General features: G+C 40.9%; 1 protein-coding gene across 28 annotated transcripts in view; it reads left to right on the forward strand.

Annotated features, from left to right (window-relative positions):
• Window positions 1-24,442, forward strand: part of LOC308481769 (uncharacterized protein) — a 145,789-nt gene that overhangs the window by 54,748 nt on the left and 66,599 nt on the right. For 7 of the 28 annotated variants that reach the window (XM_081014487.1, XM_081014480.1, XM_081014488.1 and 4 more), the window contains 3 exons: window positions 2,240-2,336; window positions 12,131-12,168; window positions 13,147-13,837. The exons of 12 other annotated variants lie outside the window; for them this stretch is intronic. In XM_081014487.1, coding sequence (XP_080870613.1) covers window positions 2,240-2,336; window positions 12,131-12,168; window positions 13,147-13,195 — 184 coding nt within the window. In that variant the 3' untranslated portion in view covers window positions 13,196-13,837. Of the gene's footprint in view, window positions 1-2,239; window positions 8,260-12,130; window positions 12,185-13,146; window positions 13,838-24,442 lie in introns of those variants that run through there. 9 more of the 28 variants (XR_013988862.1, XR_013988863.1, XR_013988864.1 and 6 more) reach the window with 4 other exon arrangements.

Below are 24,442 nucleotides of genomic sequence, written 5' to 3' on the forward strand. Positions count from 1 at the left end.
ATTGGCTGAGACCGAAGATGAGTTCTCCCCCCCCCCCCCATTCTCAGAACTCTGAACATTTTCAGTTTACAATGTTTAATAGAAGCTTTTCCTATTGTGAGGTGTTACAAATCACACTATCTTCCACAATTAACTAAAGCGATGTTATTGGCTCAGTTTTTGGTCAAAACAGAAGAGTAAACGAATACATTCCAATTAAACCTCTATTTTATTAATGTCTCCCACTGACTAAGTGAGAGGTATGCACATTTCCAAACAGCATTTAATTTGGAAGGCAGGGTGTCTCTGATTCATTCTCTGGCAGTTATTCCATTATAAATGCCGCTCTCATTTTGGGCTCTTTTGTGGATTTCCCATTATTTTTGTTGTGTGAGATTTCCTTCTCTTCACGGCTCCCCCCACCCCCACCTCTTCTATTTAAGGAAGAAAGTAGCCTTTGTTACCAAACCTACCCAAACCTTCAGGGTCAAAAACTGGGAGACGTGATTCAGTGGCTTAATCACAAGAGTTTTTACAAGGTTGAAATCCAAGTAAAAAGTGAGAGAGGCACTGCTCCAATCATAAATTAACATGAAGAGGGAATAAACCGTTCTCCCCCCCTTCCCCACCTCTTTACTCTGAGGGGCTGGCTTTAATTTTTTTGCATTTCACATGAAAAGTATATGCCTCATTCAAGAAAAAAAGGGGGGCTGTGTTTTATTTCATTGTTTTGCAACAGGGAAAGTACTCTCATGGTTGGCCTCCAAATGATCTTAGTTCAGTCTAAATGTCAGTGCTCATGAATGTGCCTGTCTGGATTTTCTGTCATCCCTGCTAATTGTGCATAACAGGGTCAGTATTTGGCACCAGGATGAGAAAATGTGGCCAGCACCATTTTGTGCAGCTGTCAGATGTTCTTTAGCTGACTAGTATAAGGACTAAGGGAAAGAGGGTGGGGGTGGGGTGAGGATGGAAGCTCAAAGATCTGTGGAATTCCTAACAACATAATTTAACTACCTGTCAACTTCTTCTCACTATAGTAGAGATACTGCTGGAACCAATGAAATGGTTTTCACACACATAGCTCTTTCTGCACACGACAAAATAGGATTTGCAGGGAAAACAAGGAGCCTTGCTATACATTCCTCTTAATGCCATGATGAGCAATTGGCACCAATAAGACCTTTTCTTCTGAATACTAATTTACACTTGGGGATGGGCAATTTCCCCCCACCAATACCACAGCTAAAGAGGGAAGGCTTAACACCTGCCCCCCTCACATGCTGTGTAGCTGAAGACAATCACCACTTTCCCATGTTTGCTTTTTTTTCATAACATGATTCCTAATCATGTTGTTAATGTAATGTATTTTTAGCCCATCTTTCTGCCTTCTTCTTCCTCTTCTTCTTCTTCTTCTTCTTCTTCTTCTTCTCTGTGTGTATTTCAAAGCCCACCTGGAATTTGAATGAAACATTTTTCATGTGCATATATCCGTGAAGGAAATGACAGTATGTTGGAAAGAGTCCTACTGCCTGCTTTTGCCTGTGAAATGCTACAGATAGTTAACTTCCAGATGGGTAGCTATCTTTGTCTGTTGCACCAAAACCAGCAAAGAGTCTCATAGCACCTTAAAGACTAACACATGTCTTAGGCAAGCATTAGAGGCCACTTCATGATAGGCAGGAAGCATTGTCCTCAGCTGGCAAGGGGTATAGAGGAGGAAAATGGTAAAAGGTAGGGTTAGATTTAACTCGTATTCTCTAAATATCCCATAGGGTTGGGTGTGTTTGTGTGTGCTTCTTTCTCTGACTTCATTTCTAAGCCCCATGAGCTCAGAGAAGAAAATATGTCATGGCCTAAAATTGGCCACTGTTTCTTTAATACAAAAGGAACTGAGTCAGCGGCCTACAATGAATTGGCAACACTTGCACAACTCATGTAACCTTTCACCTGCATATGCCTGTATATATAGAGTGGTCATTGATTGTGTGAGTGTGGGTTGGTTGGATGGTAGAAAGTTGGTTGTCGGTTTTGGTTAGATAAGAAGACTTTTTAAGAATAAACGCATCAATACTCTGCAAAAATACTCATTCTCAAGGACTCTTTTGTGCCAACTAGGGTCCGAGGACCAGGCAAAAGAGTCAAAGGAGTTCAGAACCTTTTCTTTTTCAAACACTGACAAAATATTCCACTGAATATTTTGTCCAGTTTATGCCTTTTTTACACGTAATACTTATGATTCCTCTTTGTCTCCCTATAGGTGGAGGTCTACAGTTGACGATTTCTTTCCTGGTTCTCTAGTCACAAATCTCTGCTCACCTGGTGAGGCATCACTGTTCTACTCCCAGATCATTCAGGTCAGAGGATGTGGTCTTACTGACTCCCTCCAGCTTTCCCTGAATGAGTCCTAACAAACACTGTTTGCTGTGAGCTCTCCATGGTGCTGACAAAATGCTTTTTGCCCTGCCTTGATCTACTGGACATGACTGGACTAATGGACTTGCCTTGCCATGACTCTACTCTTCAGAATGCAACCTCCACCCCACCTGTAAATGCCCCAATATAAATCTAGCCTCCCCTGATACCCTAAAGTGGGAGGAGACAGAACACCATCCTATCAAAATCCCTACTCCAAATCCCCCCCAAATGTAATTCAGTGAAGTCTTCTAATTCAGTGAAGTCTTCTCATTTAGCTCTGAAACAGATCTTTGTTAGGTTTCAAACTGCTCTTACTGGCAAGCAAAATTAATTCAGTGACAAAACTGTCTCTAGTGCTGGCTTTTATCAGGAAGTAGCCCTCTTTATGATTTACACCTTGTCTTTAAAAATCCTTTCAATATCTTTTTCTGTTCACTTTAAGGAGCTATCTGTGGATTCTGCTGAATTAAAATTGAATCCTCTTCCCCTTTGTGGTCTATTCATATCTGCCCTGAAAGCAGAGTAGGAAAGTTGCAACCAGCAATGTCAATAGGACCCTATAAAGATTAATGGGGTACCTGCCAAGCAACAAGGACTCTGAGTGATTTCAAGGATTCCAAAGACTCAAAAAATCAATTTTGCTGAAAACGTCCTTGCTTAATTTAATACCTGATAGTATTTGACATCCCTCTGGTCTAGTGTGAACAGCAAATGAGCATGAGGATGTGGTTTTTCTCTATGTTATTGCCATACTTACAAAGTAAAATAAATACACAGAGCAGTCAGGTGCTGAATTTCCATGTTTCAAAACAAAATTAAGATTTTCTTCATGACTATTTTTAAAAATGTTACAAACAAATGGAGATAATCTAATTATTGAAGCTTATTGAAGATGAATAGAGAACTGAGTAGCTTAGTAAATCTTGCATATATTGTACTGGTTTGTCTACTGATCTTCTATAACATTCAAGAACTAATTGAAGTGGCTGAAAATTTGGATCTAATGAATTTGGGTGCTAGCTGACATGATTCTGTCTTTGTTACACTGTTGTTGTTTTTTACAATAAATTCTAGCTCATGCTTGAGGCTCAAATAGGATAAGACAAAATCTTTCTTCTGATGATGTCAGAGGTATTAAAATTCTGTTTTTAGTGAAGATTTCTGCATGTCCTAATTACAGGTTGGAAATAACTACTGCCACTTCTATCACCCTGAAAAGGCCATAATGATGGCATGCATGCTTGAATTGAATTTTTAAGCAGAGCTAATACAAAAAGAGACACAATTAAATAGATTTAAAGATTACTTGATCTAAGCACAGGGATTTAGTGATGCCTTTCCAAATATTTAAAAAACCTCTCTGACATGGAGCAAGAGAATGGAAACTTGGAAAAAGAAAAAGAGAAGAACGAGCATGGAATCTAAGTAGATTGGTGAATTGATGTTTTAATAAATAGATGGTTTTCTGTAGTTAGCAATCACTTAAGTGAAAGATAAAGTCTCTGAACTGCTGGGTAATGCACTGAGTATAGATCAGGAAACCCTGAGTTTCCTTCCAGCCAATGTCCTGGACAAAGAATCATAATGGCATGGATTCTAACTAGGCTGTTGTAAACTGAAGGGTTCCTTCCATTCACTGATGGGTTGAAGATCCAGTTGAGGACCCTATTGGCAGAATGAGCAGGGCAATTTTTGGCAATTCCCACTCCCACTACAGTTTTCTCTACTGTTCCAAAGAATCTCCTAGTTCTCCAAATCAGATTTTCAGGAGGCAAAAGGTTCTGTAGGAAGGGAGGGGTGATCAGTGAAAGTTGTCTCCTCCCTCCTCTTCACCCAATGTATTTTGTTGCCAGTGGAATCCCAGCTAATAAAAATGGTTGTGGAAGGGTTAGGCATTAGGATTATATAGTGAAGACAAGTATTTTGATTACTCACTGGTCCTAACACTTATTTCCACATAAAAAGTAGAGATTTATTGTGAACATTTTGCAACGTAACTTTTGGACAGCTGAATGGGGTAAGATTGTTGAATGGGCTAATGAAGACTGAATCCATTTGTATCAGTCATCATCATCCTCAGAAGTACTGGTTTTGACTTAAGGAGGCAGGAATCCTGATTAATGGATTTTCCAAAACACATTGTTTTGCTCCACAATAGTTAGTCTGTGGCAGCAGAATATACAATACATGTTAGTCTAAATAGTCAGAATATATTCAGTGTGGCCTTGAAGGCTTCGTCCCACTGCCTGCATATAAATAAGGTTATTTTTATTTTTATTTTTTCTGCTTTGTTTTATTCCTAGCATGCATTCATTTGTCTCATGGTAGAATTTTCACAGCTCCATGTCCAAAACAGATATCCTACAGTGAAACATCACACCGACACACAAAATTAATTCGTGAAATTTTCACAGAAAGGTTACATCATCAAACACTATATATTTCTGGAAGAAGAAAGAAAATGGCATATTTTCTCAAAGCCTGCTTTCTCTAAACTGGATTGTTTGGGCTGTGTGAAAATGTACTTAGGTTTAATATGGTAAAGGGAAGATATTTTGTCTTTGCTTAAAAATTAATATGTCACCTTCCAGGACAAAGCTCTCACAAAGCAGCTTATAAACATAATGTAAATAATTTTTACTATAATACTGTTGCACTCAGGTCTTGCTTTCGGGCTTTCCCTAGGCATCTGGTTGATCACTGTGAAAAAAGAATGCTAGACTTAATGGGCTATCAGCCTGATGAACCAGCCTCTTCTTATATTCTTAAGTACATTTAAGTTATTTGTATATTTGTACAACAAAAGTATACAGTTTTCTCAAATGGAACCCCTTTCACAAAGCCTTTCACTAAACGAGGAGGAGCAGGACATTCACAGAAGCTTCTATCATGAACTCAAATCAACACATGGGTGCACCTATCATATAACTTGTTTGTAAGAAGAAGTGCTCATTGCTGGTTCAAATTGGAATCTGACAAAGACACCCCCCCCAAAAAAAATAGAAGCCATCATTTTTTGTAGAAACTTTGTAGAAAGACTTTTTGTAAAGACAAACGTCTTATAGGTGATCTATTATTGTTTGGAGTTTATAGTGGCATGTTGAAGTTCCCCAGAACAAGCAGCCTAGGAGCAGTGGTGGAGCTTCATGCTCTGGCACCGGGGGGCAGAGAGCAGGCAGGGGCAGGGCTGGCACGTGTCCTGGGGGCGGATCACGCCACCTGCAGGGGCGTGGTGCCCATCACGGCTGCCCCCCACCCGCACTTCAAGTCTGCCCTGATGCTGCACCCAGTACATAGGTGACCTACTCTGCTCACACATCCAGGTCTTGGAAAACCACAATTCCCAGGTTGAATGAGGGGCTGGCACACAGAGCAGTTCCTAACTGGCTGTGCCATGTTCCCCTTACCCAGCCTGCCCATCCTGCATACCTTGCCTTGCCCAGAATCACTGCAATTGTAGTCCCACTTCCCTGCTCTCCCCAGCTCCTCTCTTTCCAGGCACATCATATATCCCTTAATTTATAAAACAATAAAAAACCCAAATTTAAAATGCACAAGTTAAAAAGTTAAAAAAAAACAAAAACATTTTAAACAATTAGAGCAATAATAACAGCAACAGAAGCCACCAACCTGCTCCTGCCAAAGAGTCTGTTCAGCCACCATACATCCGGAATTTCCCGGACATTTCATTTTTCAACAGCTTTTCTGTCCGGATTTTCACTTTTTGAAATATGGCAACCCATATTTCAACCATAGCTGGAGTCAGTCTGGGTCCTGCCCTCCCCTCCAGGCCAGGTGTCCTGGGAGTGTCATGCAAGCCACACCTGAAGTGTCTTCTACTAATCAACTATTAGAGGTGCTCTATCTGCTTTTTCATCTGGCCCTAGTTAAAGGAGCTTTGCATACGGGATGAGAAACCTTTGGCTCTCCAGATGTTTTTGAACTGCAACTCCCATCAGTCCCAGCCAACATAGTTAATGTTCAAGGATTATTGAAGTTGTAGTCCAACAATGTCTGAAAAGCCTCCTGGTGTTCATGAATACCAGAACCGTTTATGCTCAGGGCCTGGCAAGCACAACCTTTCCCTCAATGTTTGAAATTTACCCTGGCCCATTCTCTTTACACAGGGTGAGGGGGCACTTGGCTTGAAAGGGAAGCCATTAGTTTGAGCTCTATGCCACTTGGTGCCCTTCAAATTATTTTTGCTAATTTTTTATTTCTGTGTCACACAGGGATGAGCAAAATATGTGCAGACAACTGAAAGAATGAGAGGCAGCAGGGAGGGAACATGACAGCTTTAAAAGGATTAGAAACAAAGCACTGCAAATATGGAAACATAAAGAGTCTGAAATGGGGGTGGGAGTACAGAGAGAACACACATTCCACATTAAATTTGAATCTGCTTTGCAGAAGGATTAAATGCTCACTGTGGACTAGGAGAGAATCCATTTCTAATGGTGAATTTATATCAGTCCACAGGGAACCCTATCAAGGCACAGCTGACTAATGAGTATCATTTTCAGTTGATTTCATTAGTATTTAAGTTATAGCATGAAGCACATTCCCTTGGGTGCCTGAAAGTTAGTGATTTACATATATTCACTGAGAAGATTTTGGTTCTGCTAATGTAAAAGTGATTTGTTAGCTGAGTGAAGATTTTCTTTTCATCTGCCTCACCTAAGTCCACCGATTCAGAAAAATAAATATTAACTATTCATATATGTTCTATCCCATTATAGCTGTGAATTAAAGTTAAAGTCAAAATTATGCTACCAGACATGGCATTCCCTTGTGTATGATTCACAGCTTCTGTGCAAAGGGAGGTTTGCAACACTGTATTTATTGCAGAAAGCCTCAATGCAATAGATCTTTTTAAACAGAGTGTCCTTAAAGCACTATGTTATAAAACCACCTACAGAGGGAATTGTCAGTGTATAAAATAACCAAGGGAAAAACAGGGGTTGGACGCTGCAAATTAGCATTTGTGTTACAAAGAAAGATTTTGGTATTCAGTTAGCACAGCTTTATTTTAAATCTGGCCAAGCCGATCAAAACCAACAATACAAGTGTCACATCAAATGCAAGCATGTGTTGCCTACCCATCTTCTTCAGTGCTAACCATCAAATTAAAATTGCTTTCTCTTTACCTGGAGGGTGTTTTTTCCTGTTACATTTTCAAGCCACAGAAATGCTCTTGAAAATCATTTCTCCCAAAGGGGGAGCCATGGATATGGCTGCTTCTAACGAAGACTTTGTATACATGGTATATGTAGTGCTTCAGCTATGCCCACTTCTCGCTTGGAAACAAAAACATGTATATCTCTCTCTTTCTTTTGACTACTTGGTGTATTACTTACACAAAGGAGGCCTCAACCTCCCAGGAAGGTGAGACTGTAGAAGAGCAAGTTAAGAGCAAGAGGGTTTTGTTTTTTCCTCCTTCTGCACTCAAGCACCAAGGAAGGCTGCCAGGCAGAAAACTGTTGGACTTGGTACCAATGTGCTTTTGAGTGGGGCAACTGGCTGACTCTTCAGAGGGTGATAGTCCTAAATCCTAATCTAGGGAAGCTGCCTTAACACTCAGGGAGATGTTTCTGTTGGGTGTTAGATGTTGTAGCCCTTACATCCTAGTGATTGTGGCCATTTGTGTGAGACAAGAAAGTTGTGGGAAATGGACACATGGCCCTGGCAGGCAGAAGGTGCTAGGTTCAATCCCTGTCATCTCTGGGTAGGGCTCGTAAAGGTAAAGGGACACCTGACCGTTAGGTCTAATCACGGACGACTCTGGGGTTGTGGCGCTCATCTCACTTTACTGGCTGAGAGAGCCGGTGAAATATACTCAGAGTCGCAAAGTGATTTCATGCTCTTTATCTTTATCTTTATCTTCATCTTCCATTCCTGGGTAAGGTGATTGAGAGAGCGGTTGCTGAACAGCTTGGTAGGTTTCTGGATGAAACATCTGCTTTGGATCCATTCCAGTCCGGCTTCCGCGCTGGTCATGGGACCGAGACGGCTCTGGTCGCCCTAACAGATGATCTCCGCAGGCAGCTGGATCGAGGTGGGTCGGGGCTGCTGATTCTTCTAGATCTGTCAGCAGCCTTTGACATGGTCGATCACGAACTCCTGGACCACCGCCTTGCCGACGTGGGGATCCAGGGCACAGTCCTTCAATGGCTGCGCTCGTTTCTCTCTGGTCGGGGACAGAGGGTGGCGCTTGGGGGGGAATTGTCATCGCGCCACTCCTTGGTGTGTGGAGTGCCTCAGGGTGCGATTCTCTCCCCGATGCTTTTTAACATCTTTATGCGCCCCCTCGCCCAGCTTGTCCGGAGTTTTGGGCTGGGTTGCCATCAGTATCCTGATGACACCCAACTCTATCTGTTGATGGATGGCCATCCTGACTCGGCCCCAGACACACTGACCAGATGTCTGGAAGCTGTGGCTGGATGGTTACGTGGGAGCCGGTTGAAGTTAAATCCTTCGAAGACAGAGGTCCTCTGGCTGGGGCGGGACGATATGGGATTGAGGGGGCAACTCCCATCTCTTGCGGGGGTGCAATTAGTGCCAGCACCGTCCGTTAAGAGTTTGGGTGTAATCTTCGATACCTCCCTTTCTATGGAGGCGCAGATTACAGCTATAACAAAGGCGGCATTTTTTCATCTCCGCCAAGCTAAGCAGTTGGCCCCTTATCTCTCTCGCCCTGACCTAGCCACTGTGATCCATGCGACGGTCACCTCCAGACTGGATTATTGTAACTCGCTCTACGTGGGGCTGCCCTTGAGACTGACCCAGAAACTCCAGCGGGTGCAGAATGCCGCGGCGAGACTCCTTATGGGGTCTTCGCTGCGAGATCACATTCATCCGGTACTATACCAGCTGCACTGGCTCCCGGTGGAGTACAGGATCAGGTTTAAGGTGCTGGTTTTAACCTTTAAAGCCCTATACGGCCTAGGACCCTCGTACCTACGGGACCGCCTCTCCTGGTATGCCCCACAGAGAAACCTACGGTCTGCAAATAATAACATCCTCAAGGTCCCAGGCCTCAGAGAGGTTAGGCTGGCCTCAACTAGAGCCAGGGCCTTCTCGGCTGCGGCTCCAATCTGGTGGAATGCTCTGTCACAAGAGACTAGGGCCCTGCGGGACTTGACATCTTTCCGCAGGGCCTGCAAGACAGAGTTGTTCCGCCAGGCCTTTGATCAGGGCGCAGCCTGACTCCCTCCTCTGGCAACCTGCACAGAACTTTGCTTAATTGGTTGCCATCAATTTGATTTAATTAATTTTTATAATGAAATATTTTTAGATTGTGTGATTATTTGATTTTTTGATTATTTGACTGTTGTTAGCCGCCCTGAGCCCGGCTTCGGCTGGGGAGGGCGGGATATAAATAAAATTTATTATTATTATATTATTATTTATTCAGCTCATAGTGGTGAGGAGGAATGAATGAAAGTTCCCTCAAAGTATCTGCTTTATATACATTATTTACACAATGGGCTGCACATGATTGGCTAATTCCGGAATTCTACTGTAAGCCAATCAGGTTGTGGATTCACTTCTATCTGGAGCATGATTGGGTGGTTCCTGCCAACCAATCATACTGCTGCATTGTTCTAGGACCAATCAGACTGCTGCATTTTGGATCCTATTCAACTCAGTACATAACAGCCGGCGTACAGCTTCCGGGTCATGTGGCCAACATGACTAAGCCACTTCTGGCGAACCAGAGCAGCGCATGGAAACGCCATTTACCTTCTCGCCTGAGCGGTACCTATTTATCTACTTGCACTTTGACGTGCTTTTGAACTGCTAGGTGGGCAGGAGCAGGGACCCAACAATGGGAGCTCACCCCATCATGAGGATTTGAACCGCCAACCTTCTGATCGGCAAGCCCTAGGCTCTGTGGTTTAGACCACAGTGTCACTCGCATCCTAGGGCTGGTAGAGGGTGCCTAAAATCCTGGAAAGTGACTGTCATTCAGTGCAGCTCATGATGAGATAGATGGACCAATGGTCAAACTTCATATAAGGAAGCTTCCCATGATGGAAAAGTATTGATGCATGTTAGGCCAACCCTGAAACAAGCATTTCTCCCCAACTTCATAGGTTTATTTCTTCTTTTCTGTACTCTTAGCTCCCTGCTGCTCAAAATGGTATGCATTCTGTTGACATCAGGCCACACACAGAGAGAAATATTTTGTACATTACTAAATGAGTAACAGTGAAGCAAATAAGATTCATTTACACTGTAATTTACAATAAGCCTTTGCCTCCCCCCCCCCTTGAAGTGAACAAAAGCTTGATTGTCATTGTATGCACCACACGGGTTTGTCATTGTTTGTTTTACTCCTTACTTCAAACCTTACAATGTCATTCTCCTCGATGCTGGAGAAGTACATGTTGTGGTACATTTTACAGATAATTCTCTTTTATGAAGACCTTTGTTCGTTTATTGTTAAATGAATATGCAATAAAGGCCATTCAGCTTACAGTACAGTGAGTGGTTGGTCTTTGCACATGGAAAAATTATAACAAAGCTGGGTAGAATTATTTTTTCATCAAAAAACCCCCCCACAAAAAACGTACTGTATATAACATAGCAGGTGCAGTTTGAGACAACTTTGTTCAGCTTTCTACAGATTTTTTTCTTTTCATATAGGCAAACCACAATAATATTAGAGCAGCTTATTAATAGCTCCATCCAAACCAGCACACACATCCACTTTATGCCAGGAATTGAGAATTTGTAGCTCTCCATTTGTTGTAGGATTCGAACACACATCAGCCCCAGGCAACATGGTCAATGGCCACGGAGAATGGGAGTTAATAGCCCAACAACATGTGTCTTGTATGCCTCTTTACAGCAATTCCTGCAGCCATGCTGGTGCCAACCATACTGCTCTGCTTTCCTTTGTACCACATCAGGGAGGCTGATATAGGGGTCTTGTCGTCTGGGCAGCCCAGGACCTCCATACACACTGCCCAAGCTTATGCCCCAGGGAGGGCACTTCAGTGTTGCTAATGCAGCAAAAACTACATGGGAGGGAGCAATTCTCCAGCAGTTTGACTACCCCCAGAGGCACACACCATTGTCTCGGATGCCAGCAACTAAGATTGGCCTGCCTCAGTCCTGTTACATAGGTATATAATGATCAAGGCTGCATTCAAATGGCACCTTATCCTGTCTTCCTGACATATAAATTTCCATATTTTCCAATGTAAAATCCACTTCTGGAAACCTAGCGGTATGTCAGGGAGAATTCGGAGGAGCAAGTGATAGAAGAGGCGGAGCAGGACTCGGGGATGCTGTGGAGCCCTTCAACTGCCCAGAGACAGAGGAAGCGGAAGAGAGGGCAGAGATTAGCTAGGAGGAGGAAGGGCTCAGGGATGCTGCAGAGCCCTTCAACTGCCCAGAGGCTCAGGAAGGGAGCTCAGACTCTGGAAGAGAGGGGGCTTTCAAATCAGCACAGACAAGGAGGGAAATGAAACATAAGGATCAAAGACGTCTCACTCGATTGCCATGCCTACTTTGTTGGCGCGGGAATCGAAGGAAGCCACTCCCCGAATCTGACCCTACGGGTTTGGACGCGTAATCCTGAACTGTACCTGTTTCTTGTACATATGTAATAAAGACTGTAAATACAGAGCTGACTCTGCCGGGGTGTTAATGCGAAGGGGAGACACCACCTTTACACGGTATCTACTAGAAGTTTATAACTCATTTCCATGTTAACCATTTCCAGAAAATAATCCCTTTCCAACCCTGGAAACCTGGAACATTGTGGGTGCTGTGTGTTGTAAGTTTCCTGTAGCTTATTTAATTATTTGACGTATTTATATCCCACCTTTCTTTCAAGTTGTCATGGATTGCACCTCCACTACTCACATAGTTTTGGGTGGGATTTTGGCATGTTACTGTGTGATCAACAGAAGAAGCATGCATGTGGGGGGGAGTGGTGACATGTACAAACACATTCCTCATTGTGTCACACCACAGCCACTAGTGTGAATGAATTTTAGTGCCGCATGCTGCTGTACAAATCAAAGGGCTAGAGTTCCATAATGCAAAGGGTTCTGCTGTGTAAAACAAATGTTAGAAATTGACACTAAAGTGATAGTATTGTATACAATAAAGTTAAAAGAAGAAACTCCATGTCTGTATGCAGTCCTGGGGATGCTTGAGGGATGCAATTTTTGAGAATGCTAAAATGGATTGAGCTGATCTGCAGCCCTGGGACTAATATGTGGCTTGAAAAGCAGTTTTCCACTGGCTTCTGCACTTCTGAATGTTCCAGTGAAGTTCTTGGCTTTAAAAAAAGAGCATATTTTTGTTTTTAAATGTGTATGTGAAAGAAATTACATTTTGAAAAGTGCATTTTGAGAGAAAAGATATTTAAAATATGTGTTTAAATGAATAGTTAAATACAGTTTTCATTAAGTTCGTCTTTGAAAAAATAGGTTAATTCAGAAACAGAATGCAATGAACATATGTGAAACTAATATAGACTGGAAATAGACTGATATGCCCATTCCTAAAATGACCACAGGAGATGATGATGAAGAAGAAGTAATAGGCAGGTAGCTTTCATTCAGGTAATTGACATTAGGCACGGAACACAGAATCTAGAACTCCTTAATTTTTTGGATAATGTAATCAATTCAAGACCAGTACATAGGATTTTTCTTATCATTCCAGTGGGATTCAAATTGCATCTAATGTGGACAGAAGTTCTTTTCATGTGCTTTTCTCTTCATTTAGGTTTGTGGCATCTCTTGCTGAGAATGCAATCCAGACAACTTCTAAGTGAGAAAAACAACATACTTTTTTCATTTTTTCTTTCTTTCTTATTTTAAGTGCTCAGGGATCTAATGCTAAGACAAGAAATTTGGCTGACAATATACATCACTGTCACATGCCTTTTGTTATCAACATTTTTGATAAATTCCAATTGGTGTGAATTCTTGCTTCCAAATATAAATAAATGCCCTGAATCCATTGTCTATTAGCCACTTCAAAAGTAAGTTTTAAGTGTTTCCAAAACAAAAGGTCCTTCTAAATTATCAAAGGCCTTTTCTGTATCTATAACTATCAAGAAGGTCTCCTCTAAAATTCTGAATTTATAATTTGTGGTATGTAACACTTTTCTTCTATTATCTCTTTTTCTCCTTTATAATAAACCCATGTTTGATCTTGGTATATCTCTTTATTCAAGACACTCTTTAACTTCCTTGTTATGACACTAGTAAATATATTGTAACAAGTATTTAAAAGTGAGATGGGTCTATAAGAAGATGCTAATGTCGAATCTTCACCTCCTTTAAGGATCACTACTATTGTTGCCTCCTGCCATGATTGCAGCAACTATTTTTCAGTCTGGATCTCACTACCTTTCATTGAAGGGAGTTACTAAAAAGTTTGAAGTTTTTATAGTGCATTGATGTTAAGCCGTCAGGACCTGGTGCATAGTTTTCCATTAAAGCCTAAATAGCTTCCAATATTTCATTGCCTGAAACAAGTTTTTCCAATAATTGCTTGCCTTCCTCAGTTTCAGAATTTTCATTTCATATAAATGCTTTGTTATTTTTTCTATTTGTGGGTTGATTTATATGATTTAGAATAGGGTTTTTAAAAGTCTTCTGTAATCTCCTCAGGAAATTTAGAAATATCTCTCTCTCTCTCTCTCACACACACACACACACACACACCCCTCATTATTGGGGAATTTGCTTCATCTGTTCTGTTTCTTTAATTGGTATACAATTCAAATGTCCTTTGTCTATTTAAGTTAATTGACAGGCATAATTTGTGTGTTTCTAAAACTTCTAATTGTGGGTGTTTTTTGCAAATGTTATTTTTATTATCATTGATGTTACTTTGTTTTGTTGTATTTTATTAATTTCCAGGGTAAGTTCAGTTTTCTGTTTTTCCCATTATTATTTTCGTGATGTTCTTATCAAGAGTTTACAGAGTTTACCCATCTTTACACTTAAGACAAACATAGATTGATTTTCTTAGATACATTCATTTTAACATCTATTTTATACTCGTTATTTATTTTCTTGTAGTGTTTCTGAACAAGATTGTTTACAAATGGACTCAGGCAATCTTCAAATAATAATAAATTGCAATCTTCTAGCACCAGTTACCTCTCCCTTTTTTTACAACTATTGCAAAAAAGTCAGATGAGTTCTGAGTGGCTTCATCAGCAAAAATCCATGCAAAATCACCACAGCAACCTCTAGATGTCTCATCTTTCAGTGGATCTCCACTGGACACATGAACCACACAGCTATATGCAATTCCAGCAGTGGTGATCATGTAAGGCATTTACAATGAACAGTAGTGAGCAGGGATGTCAGAGAACTCTGATGGAAATGAGAGCATAAATTGCCAATGTTGGTTTATTTATCAAATATCCAGAACAGAAATCAATCCAGTAAATATGATCAGCATTCATTGCTGCCGTTTTCAGTCCACAAACAATATATAATTGACGAACTTCCCATGCCTTTAGAATTGCATTTCATCTGCGTTGAAATGAATGGTGTGGAATAACATAATAATTTATTTAATTATGTAAAATTCTGCCATAGCAGGCATAGAACATAGTTTTTGATGCAGGCCAGAGTGTGGTGGAATGGGCACAGGGCTGCGTGCAATGAACACAAACTGATGCCTTTCTGCACCAATCGTAGCATGACTGTGATGCAAAGGTGGCTGATATGATAATCAAACAACAGTGTAAAGTATTATAATATTTAACACATTTGGGTAAAGAAATATTTACATGCTTTTATGCTCTTTCATTGAATGCATTCCACAGCTTGAACGAAATAGCAGCTGTGCCTCCTTCACGGACCGCTAGCAAATATTAGTAAATGATACTCAGTCTGAGGCTTTCACTTTAAATCATTGGTAATAGTGTTCTGCAGTCTTTTCTTCACAGTAGCAAGTGACTTTTTTAAAAAAGGTGCTATATTTTATATTGTGAAAGGAGGATTTGAAATGAAGAGCTCTTCTCTGTCTTCTGTGCTCAGAAACAGCCTTTTAAAGTGCTGGCCACAGACATGATGGATTATTAGCTAAGTGCAAAGAAATGCCTTACTGTAGACTGTGGTGACCTTTGCCAGTGCTCTGGATTTGGTACCAATCATCTGCAATTAAAAAGAGTGTATGAGAAGAAAAGAAAGATTCACAGTTGTACAATGACCATTCTTTACTACCAAGAGGCTGTGGGAATCATTCATGTCAAAGCCAAGAAGGCCAAATAGCCTGCCTCTTCCCCCCACCCACAAAATATATAATATTTCCTAAAGATTTTTTGATTTTTTTGCAAAAACATTGCATGTGTTGACCCTAACCCTTCACCCCCAATCCATTCTGCAGGTGTTATAATGTAGGGCTCTGAGGGAGCCACTTCCCCCCATTGTTGGGTGATGATTAGTGGCTGGAATATTTCCTGCCACAAGAACAGAAGAAAAGCCCTGTTGGATTAGGCCAAAGGCCTATCTCAGAATTCCCTGAGCCGATGCTCTCTGCATGTTGTGCACCACAGCTCACATCAGCCCCAGAAAGCATGGCCACTGGTGAGGGTGGCTATGGTTCAAAACATCTGGAGGATACAGGTTGAGGAAGGTTGACTCATCTAGTACAGCATTCTGTTCCCATAGTGGCCAACCGGATGCCTATGGGATGCCCCCAAATAGGACAAGAGCATTCAAGTTCCTATGGGGTTGTAGGTAAGTTGTATGTAAGCAAAGAAGCCCCAGAGATCTCTGGATCTTTAAATCTGTGTATTTAAAGAAAAACAGCACTTGTCCTGCCTATACGGATCCAAGCTTTTCACTCCAAAAGAACCACAGTTAGTGCACCAAACAAAATATACACATAGAGAAAAGATTGTAAATAAAGCAGATGCAAAAGAAAGGAGTTCAGGAAAGAGCAGTGGAATGCTAATAGGAAAGTATTTTTTGTCAGTCATCCTTATTAGCTGAAATCTCTGTGTTTCTCTTGCATTTCATCATCTATTTCTATACTAAATATTTAATTTGAGTTGAAATTTGAAATGAAAAAGAGGGGAGAGGGTTTTTCCCATTATTTTCCTATCAGAGAGTTATTTGAAATGCCAATGTATGTGCATAAGTGATGTGTGAAGGTAGCCGCTAGGGAAAATGCCATCCAAGGAACAGGTTTTCCCCCATAATATTCCCCCCACCCCCGCTGCATTTGAAAGTCAAAACAGTGGCTTGGCTTCAACAATGTGTACTGGCACTCCCTCCCCGCACCCAGCACATACCAGTGCTGATTCCACTGGCACAATTCTTATTATTATTTGGAGACTGAGGAACAGTACAGCATGTCCTTACAAAATTGAGACGAAAGGCTATCTGTTTCTGCATACCATGGGTTGTAAAGGCCTGATGATTAACTGAGTAGAGTTATGTATTTATTTGCCATTGAGATCTCTAAATGGAAAGCTCTCCCCCAAGTATAAAAATAAGTGGAGCTAGATTTTCCTATCCCTTCTCATACAAAGCAATACATCTGTCTCTGACCTCCCAAAATTCATCACAACCCGATGCAGCTAGGACTCTAGGCTACCTACATAAGGCATGGCAATGTGAAGGGGGACTAAGAGACGGCAGCTTGCTCAAGGCTGTCCAGTATGCTCATGGCTGATGGCTATTTCAAAACTACCATCCTACCTGTGCAGCTGGGCTCAATTTTACTAAAATAGCATCTAGCTGTCAGTAGGTAAACTGCTTGTTTAATGAGGAGCACCACATTGATCTCCCAAGTGCCATCAGATATCCAGTTGCTGCCAAGAACAAATTCATGGATTTTAGCATCTATACAGCTATTGTTCAAAGAGACAAATATCCTTGGACTTTTGTCAGCTCCGACAATACCTCATAGTATACACATTTTGTGCAGTGCTTTATCTTGCCAGACACCAATAAGCATGCCCATTATATTGTAATTATAAGCTAATCGCTCATTGGCATCTAGTGAAGACATTTTTCATTTTAATGGTAATTCCAAGGATGACTACCATGTAATTTGTAGGCAAGAAACAACCACGCAATTACTCTGTTATTAACACAATAATTACCAAATGTGTCCAGGCTTTTTTTATTTTTGCATGTGTGTATCTTATGAAATTAAGACGCCCACACCTGCACACTGCATGGCAATTTTGTAGCTAGTCAGCCCATGTTTTTCAATACAATGACAGCCACTAATATTTCAGAGACAAGGTATCGTTCGGTACTCGGTACTAGAGAGCACAGAATCTAGCCGTATGTCTCAAACAATATCATGTTTTAAAAAGGGATTAGCAGCTGCAAAACCAGCATAAACTGAATGTAACAGCGTGATGAAAGAAGCCAAACATGATTGTTCAGTTTGATTGATTTGATATACTTTATTGATGGGACCGTATCTCTGAAATTGCAAGATTAATTTCTTTACAAAAACTTCTTTTACACTTATGGCCCCACACCATGTATATAAAAGTACAGAGCCAGTGCTTTTTGAGACTCAATTATTCTTCAAAAATTGGAGTATCTGTTCATGTGATGGCCAAGGAGCCAAACAGGGCACAGAACACCTTTATAGAACTCTGCTCTACATGAATTGCACCATAGAGGAGTGAAATAGCGACAACATTTGGAGGGAGGGGGGAGCTGCCATGTGATTCATCATATAGTCAAGTGAACTTTTGCTTTACTGCTCACCACCTACATCATTCAGAGAAAGAAGGGGGGATGATACCAAGGCCTTGGATCTTCAAAATAAAAGCCTTGGGTGAAGTCATCTGTTCCAGGAATGAATTACTGCAGAGATGGGTGAGCTTTCTGAGACAGTTTCAAAGTCTCTAGCTGTCTTGCACTACAGATTTGTATCATATTGTGGCTGAGGCAAAGAATAATTGCCGTGCAACTGTGACTCAGTTTCAGGTGTGGTGTGTGTGTGTGTGTGTGTATCACACAAAAGAAAAGAAATCAGATACTGTTATTTTCAGAGTCCACAAGTTCTACAAATTAAAATTGCACAGGCAGGATCATCTGTCCAACACTGAGGATGCTGAGGGAATTGGATATTTGCAGATTCCAATATAAGTGGACCTGGTCTGCATCTTCTGGACTATCACGCAGATCTGTTCATACCCGTCTGCCAGCTTTTGCAGTAACAGAATGTTCCAACACAGTTCTTGGCTGGAAAAAAACATATCACATATGTTTAGAAATGTTAATTTTGAGATTAAAAAAATACATTTAAGATATGTGTTTGAATACTATTGAAATTCAGTGGGCGATATCCAACAAAGTTGTTGCATTGGCTCGAGAATGGATGCACAATGTAACTTTCCTTTCCTCTCATTTCCCTGTGCATATGTGTCCCTTAAAAGGGGTTTCTGCCAGCCCTCTGAAATCTGGGGCGGGCAGGGCAGATCGGCTACTGTAATGTTTAAAAAATTGCAGCCATGTGAGACGAGCAATTTACTCAGGTCCTTACTATGAAATCAGTGGATGCTAAATTTTATGTTTGGAAGCACCAGGGCCTCCAAGACATATGGTGGGAATACAGAGCCAGCAGAGGGCTCAACCCAGTAAAAAAAGAGTTATGAAGCAAAATGTGCAGGCATCCTTCTAGCCAATTGCATTGTGAGAAATGAGCCCACTTGCACCATTCTGTGTGTTTAGCTAATGAGTGAAGTCACAGCTACTGCTGAGGAGTGTACTAGAGAAAGCTGGAGTCATGCGTGGCCCCATTTTCTGCACTACACATTTAAAGCAGTATCATGCCACTTTAAACACTACCCCCCAAAGAATTCTGGGAAGTGTAGCTTGCTAAGGATACTGAGAGGTGTTAAGAAACCCATATTCCCCTCAGAGAGCTACAATTTGTAGAGTGGTTTAACAATCCAACCCCTCTTCCCAGGGAACTAGTTTAAATGGTGCCTGAGTAGCACCATTGTAGAAGAGAAAGTTACTTGGAACCATGAGAAATATTTAAAATATATGTTGGAGAGTCTTTAGAGCCAAGTCCCTTGCTGCTTCCCCATTTAAATTATATTCTAAGCCCAGACCCTTTCTATAGATATCTAGTGAGTCATAGACAGAGAGAACAGGCACAGCTTCACAAAATCCAGCCTCAAAATGCTATCTCAAATAGGAAGCACCAGTATCTCTGAATAAGTCCTTTTGGAAATGCAGCATAGTACTTCTGCATCTAAAAGCTGTCACCTACTTCCCTAATAGACTGCAAAACTCACATTTATTTGGAAGGGAAAGTATTAGGGATTCCCATAAAACTAATTTCCCTCTCAATCGGGTTTAAAAACTCATATTCAGTTCAAGGATGATTGGCTATTAGATTGTAGCTGAAGTTTCAAGGGAGAAATAGAATTTTAACTGTGCAGCTGGGTGGGTATTTGGAACTTTCACCTCTCCGTTTTTAATGCTCCCTTATTAGAAAGATGGGAAACGCTTTTCCATTGCTCTAATCTGGTAAACAGGAAGTGGCGGGAATAAATGGAAGAGAGAAGCTTGACTAGAAAGCTGACATAGGAGGTGAGGGAAGTGTCACATTGTGCAAAGCAAATGGCAAAAATGAACAGACCAACAACATTGCTGCTACAGCAGCATTCGCAGACAAAAATTGGACCTTTCAAAGATTATTCACTAGAGAGGCAGAGTCCTCTGAAGTCTCCCAAGGCCACCCCAAACTATTTTGCTGTTGTAATTTACAGTTACTGACCCACACTTGCATGCATGAAAGAGTTAACCTGAGCTCAAGTTACCAATGTGGGTATGGCTTAGCAGGGACTCAGCAGCATCTTTTCCCACTTTTTCCCACTTTCTTTTTCATGCTTCCTGGAACAAGAAAAGGAAGGCATGTACATTAGCCAAAAATGGATGGGAAAATACATAATTACATACATAATTTTATTTGTATGCTGCCTTTCCATAGTTAAAACCATGCTCAAGGCAGCTTACAACATAAAAATACATAATTACAAGCACAGCAAAAGTTGTCACAAACAATAAATAAAGCATCAAAAAGCACACAACCAAATTAAACCATTTCCACATAAATCATAATAAGATAAAATAAAGATACAAAAATGTAATATCAATAACAGTAGCAACCCCTGCCCTGACAAAAACCCCTAAACAATACCCCAACCTAAGAGTTTGTTCAGCAGCCTCACCTTTTGATGCTGGAGTCAGTCAGCGCCCCACCCTCTCAGGCCAGGTGGGAAAAGGGCTGCAGGGCAGAGAACAGATATTTCCAGACTCTCAGCCAAGATAGTTATTAGGAGAAATTCATGCTAAAATGCGGATGAATTTTGCAGATTGCTACAGAAATGGGAACTGAATTTAAGATTGGGGAAATGAGCAACTGGACCGAAATTGGCAGATCCTTCCAGCCACAGCGCTCTGTTTTTCTTTTTCCTTTTTAACATATTTTTTTTATTAAAGATCTCTTGGTTTACAAAAGTATGTGCAATGTCTCTTTTTTCAAGTTACAATTTCTACAGATCAGTTTCATTTGTTGCGACATTAGTGTTACTTTAGGAAGAAAAGAGGGAAAGAGGTGGAGGGGGCATGGTGAGTGGGGGTGGGGTCAGGGGCAATGCTTCTATTCTACTTAATGTATGTGTGGGGTTTTGTGTCAGCATCACTTGTGTGGGTTCTCTTTACTATTAGCTTGTGTTCCTTTGATGGTGAGAGAGGTTGGGGTTGGCCTAGGGTGTGGTTGTTTGTGATTGGCTGTGGTGAACTTTGTTTTCAGGTGTGAGTGGGGTGTGGGTGTGTCTTTGAATCAGGTTAGCCATATTGATTTGTATCCTGTTGGTGGATTCTTGTCGTTGTCTTGTTGGGCTGTGTGTGTAATAAAGGGGGGAAGGCGTCTTGTTCTATTTGTCCCTGTGTTAGTTTCAGACACATTGAGAGATGCCAACCAGGCAAGAAATGAGTCAGGCTAGGTCAGAAATGAGGAGGAATTTCAGCTACCCTGGAACCAACTCAGGAAGATGGGAATGGGCAGTGGCAGGAGCCTCAAGGGGAATAGCCAGGGCAGGGAGATGCCTTTGGCCCCCACAGAATCTGCCATTTGAGCAATCACCTCACTCTTCCCAATAATATGGCTGGCACTGAGAAATTACTCCTCACCTCAAACTCTCTCCTGAAGAGGTCCTTGCATAAGTTTTCCAGAAACTGAAATACACCCCAAAAATTGGATTGGGGGGGTCAAGAGAACCCCCAGAACAGCACATGAGGGAAGGAGAGGGGGAACTGTTCCATCTAGCAAGTGGCAATGCTCATGCAGACAGAACATTGACTTTGAATTCCACCCATTTTTCCTACACAATACACTCAATCATTTTTCCACATTTCCACAATTTCAGACAATTCTCTCCACCCAGCCAATTTCAACCATTTTGAATTTATGGAAATGGGTGGAAGGTTGTGTCCACTGGCAAGATTGATACCAACACCTCCTGCAGAAGATTGGATCCTATTAACTGGGACAAAATACTATTGATTAAATAGAAATGAGCTGGGGGGAAAGAGTATGAGGCCCCTCCTATTTCAGATCTGGGTCATTTAATAGTATCCTTTTGCAAGGGGAAAAAAATATTCCAGACAAACTGCTCCTTTCACATCACCTATAATTCAGAGTGGCATGGATAACAACAGGTCTGCTTGGTGGTTTTGCAGCTAGCAGATTGCCTACCCATATGTCCAGAATGAGATATTTCAGGGTGATTAATTGTTAGCTGGCAAATGTCAATACCCCCTGAAGCATATGTTGCAGACATACAGTCATTCCAAAGGTACCCATTAATTTCAGCTTAGTCGTGCTTAGAAAATTGCACAAATACTGGTGTTCATATTTTATAACATATCCAGAGGGTTTCACTGGAGCAGTAACTTAAATGCTAGCTGCTGGCAGCTTTTATTAAACATGTGAATTAGGGAAAGAGAGGAGACGGGTTGAATGCTCCACTGGAGGCTCTTGTTCACCAACAATCCAATGTACAAATCAGTTAAGGTGGAGTAGTTTGCTGAATTAGTCCCCAGTGGCCAACACTTAATTTCTAAATGGAGAAGCCTGCAAGTCATCGCCTGGTTCATGCTGCCCAATTTCTCTATGCAGTCACGGCCAGAGGCACACAGCCCTCCTGGAAAAAGATTAGTATAAACGAGGCTGTCCATGTGGGGAGGCAGCAGCCATTTGCATAAACGGGGCTGCACATTTGTCAGACATTGCAATCCCAGAGATGCACAGTAAGGATGAATAGATGTCCTTTCTTTTGTTGCTTTGTTCTGTGAATTTACTCTCCTCTGTGTTTTACCCTTCCTGAGTTCTGGTTGAACTAACAATTATAAGCAAAAATTTACCATTTGCCCGACAATAAATGTTGGAAATGTAATGAGACTGAAGGTACATTCTTTCACCTTTGGTGGACATGCCCAAGGATTAAGACATTCTGGGAGATGATTTATAATGAAATGAAAAAGGTATTTAAATATACCTTCCTGAAGAAACCAGAGGCCTTTCTCCTGGGCATGGTCGGCCAATTGGTGTTAAAGAAGGATAGAACTTTTTTTATGTATGCAACAACAGCAGCAAGAATACTCATTGCGAAGTATTGGAAGACACAAGATTTGCCCACCCGGGAAGAATGGCAGATGAAGTTGATGGACTACATGGAACTGGCGGAAATGACTGGCAGAATCCGAGACCAGGGAGAAGAGTCGGTGGAAGAAGATTGGAAAAAGTTTAAAGATTATCTACAGAAATATTGTAAAATTAATGAATGCTAGAAAAATGTTGGAATGAAGTTATATGGCTTTAGTAGAAATATTATAAGGAATTAAGTACAGATAGGTTAATAGAGCATTAAAGGAAAAAATAAGGTTAGAATGAGTTAAGATAATTATAGGATAGAAAACAGAGGAAGATGGAAAGGAATTGCTGAAATAATTAACAGAAGTGGAATACAAAAAGGGAGGTGTGAGGAGGTCGTGGAAATAAGTGAATGAAAGATGGGATAATGAAATTGTTTGATTTATTTTATTGTCTTTGTCTTGTTTTGTTAATTTGATGTGTTTTATTGTATTGTCTTTTTTCTTTTTAGTGTTTAAGTTTTTGGAAAAATAATAAATATTATTTTTTTAAAAAAAGAACTAACAATTTTTTAAAAACACAAGTTCTGGCATTGGAGCATGCATGGATTGCCACAGCTTTCCCATTCTTTTGGTCCATGGGCATGTTTCCTCCCCCTTCCCACTCTGTATACTACCAATTCACATGTGCACTTTTATGAAACTGTAAAAAAGCAATCTTCATGTGATTGTGTGTGTGGTTGCATCAAATTCCTGTTGTGTAATGTTTTACAATGGTGGAATATGGTGTAGAAAGTGGGGAATTATGTGAGGAAGAGATACTGTAAAAGCAAGTAACATAGAAACAGGAAGTTGCCTTATACAGAGTCAGATCATTTGGTCCATCTAGCTCAACATTGTCTTCACTAACTAACAAAGGCTCTCCAGGGTTTCAGGCAGAGATCATCACTGTACTTTTTTTGGTGCCTGCTAAAAACATTTTTGTTTAAGTAACCCTACCAGGATATAGTGGTGTGCTTTAATCAGGTTTTTAGCTTATTGTTGATTTTACTTCTTTTTGTTTTTAACTGTTTTTACTAATAAGTTCATTACTTCATTCTTTTTGTAAACTGCTTTGAGGTTATTGAAATAAAATAGAGAAAGTGGAGGAATGGAAGTTTTTTGTTTTTTCTTACAATCTCGCAATACTACAACTCAAGAAGTCCCGTGAAATTGGCTGACAGGAGATTCAGGAAAGATAGACAAAAGTACTTTTCCATAGAACCAGTGCTTTTTTTCTGGGGGGACTCAGGGGTACGCATACCCCTAGACATTTTGTGAATCTAAGTTTAGCCTCATTGAGGGGCAGTATTTCAATATAAGTAGGAAATTGAGAGTACTCCTAAACATTTTTTTTAGAAAAAAAGCACTGC

Source organism: Podarcis pityusensis (genome assembly GCF_964106645.2).
Source record: "Podarcis pityusensis genome assembly, chromosome: 7".
NCBI lineage: Eukaryota > Metazoa > Chordata > Lepidosauria > Squamata > Lacertidae > Podarcis > Podarcis pityusensis.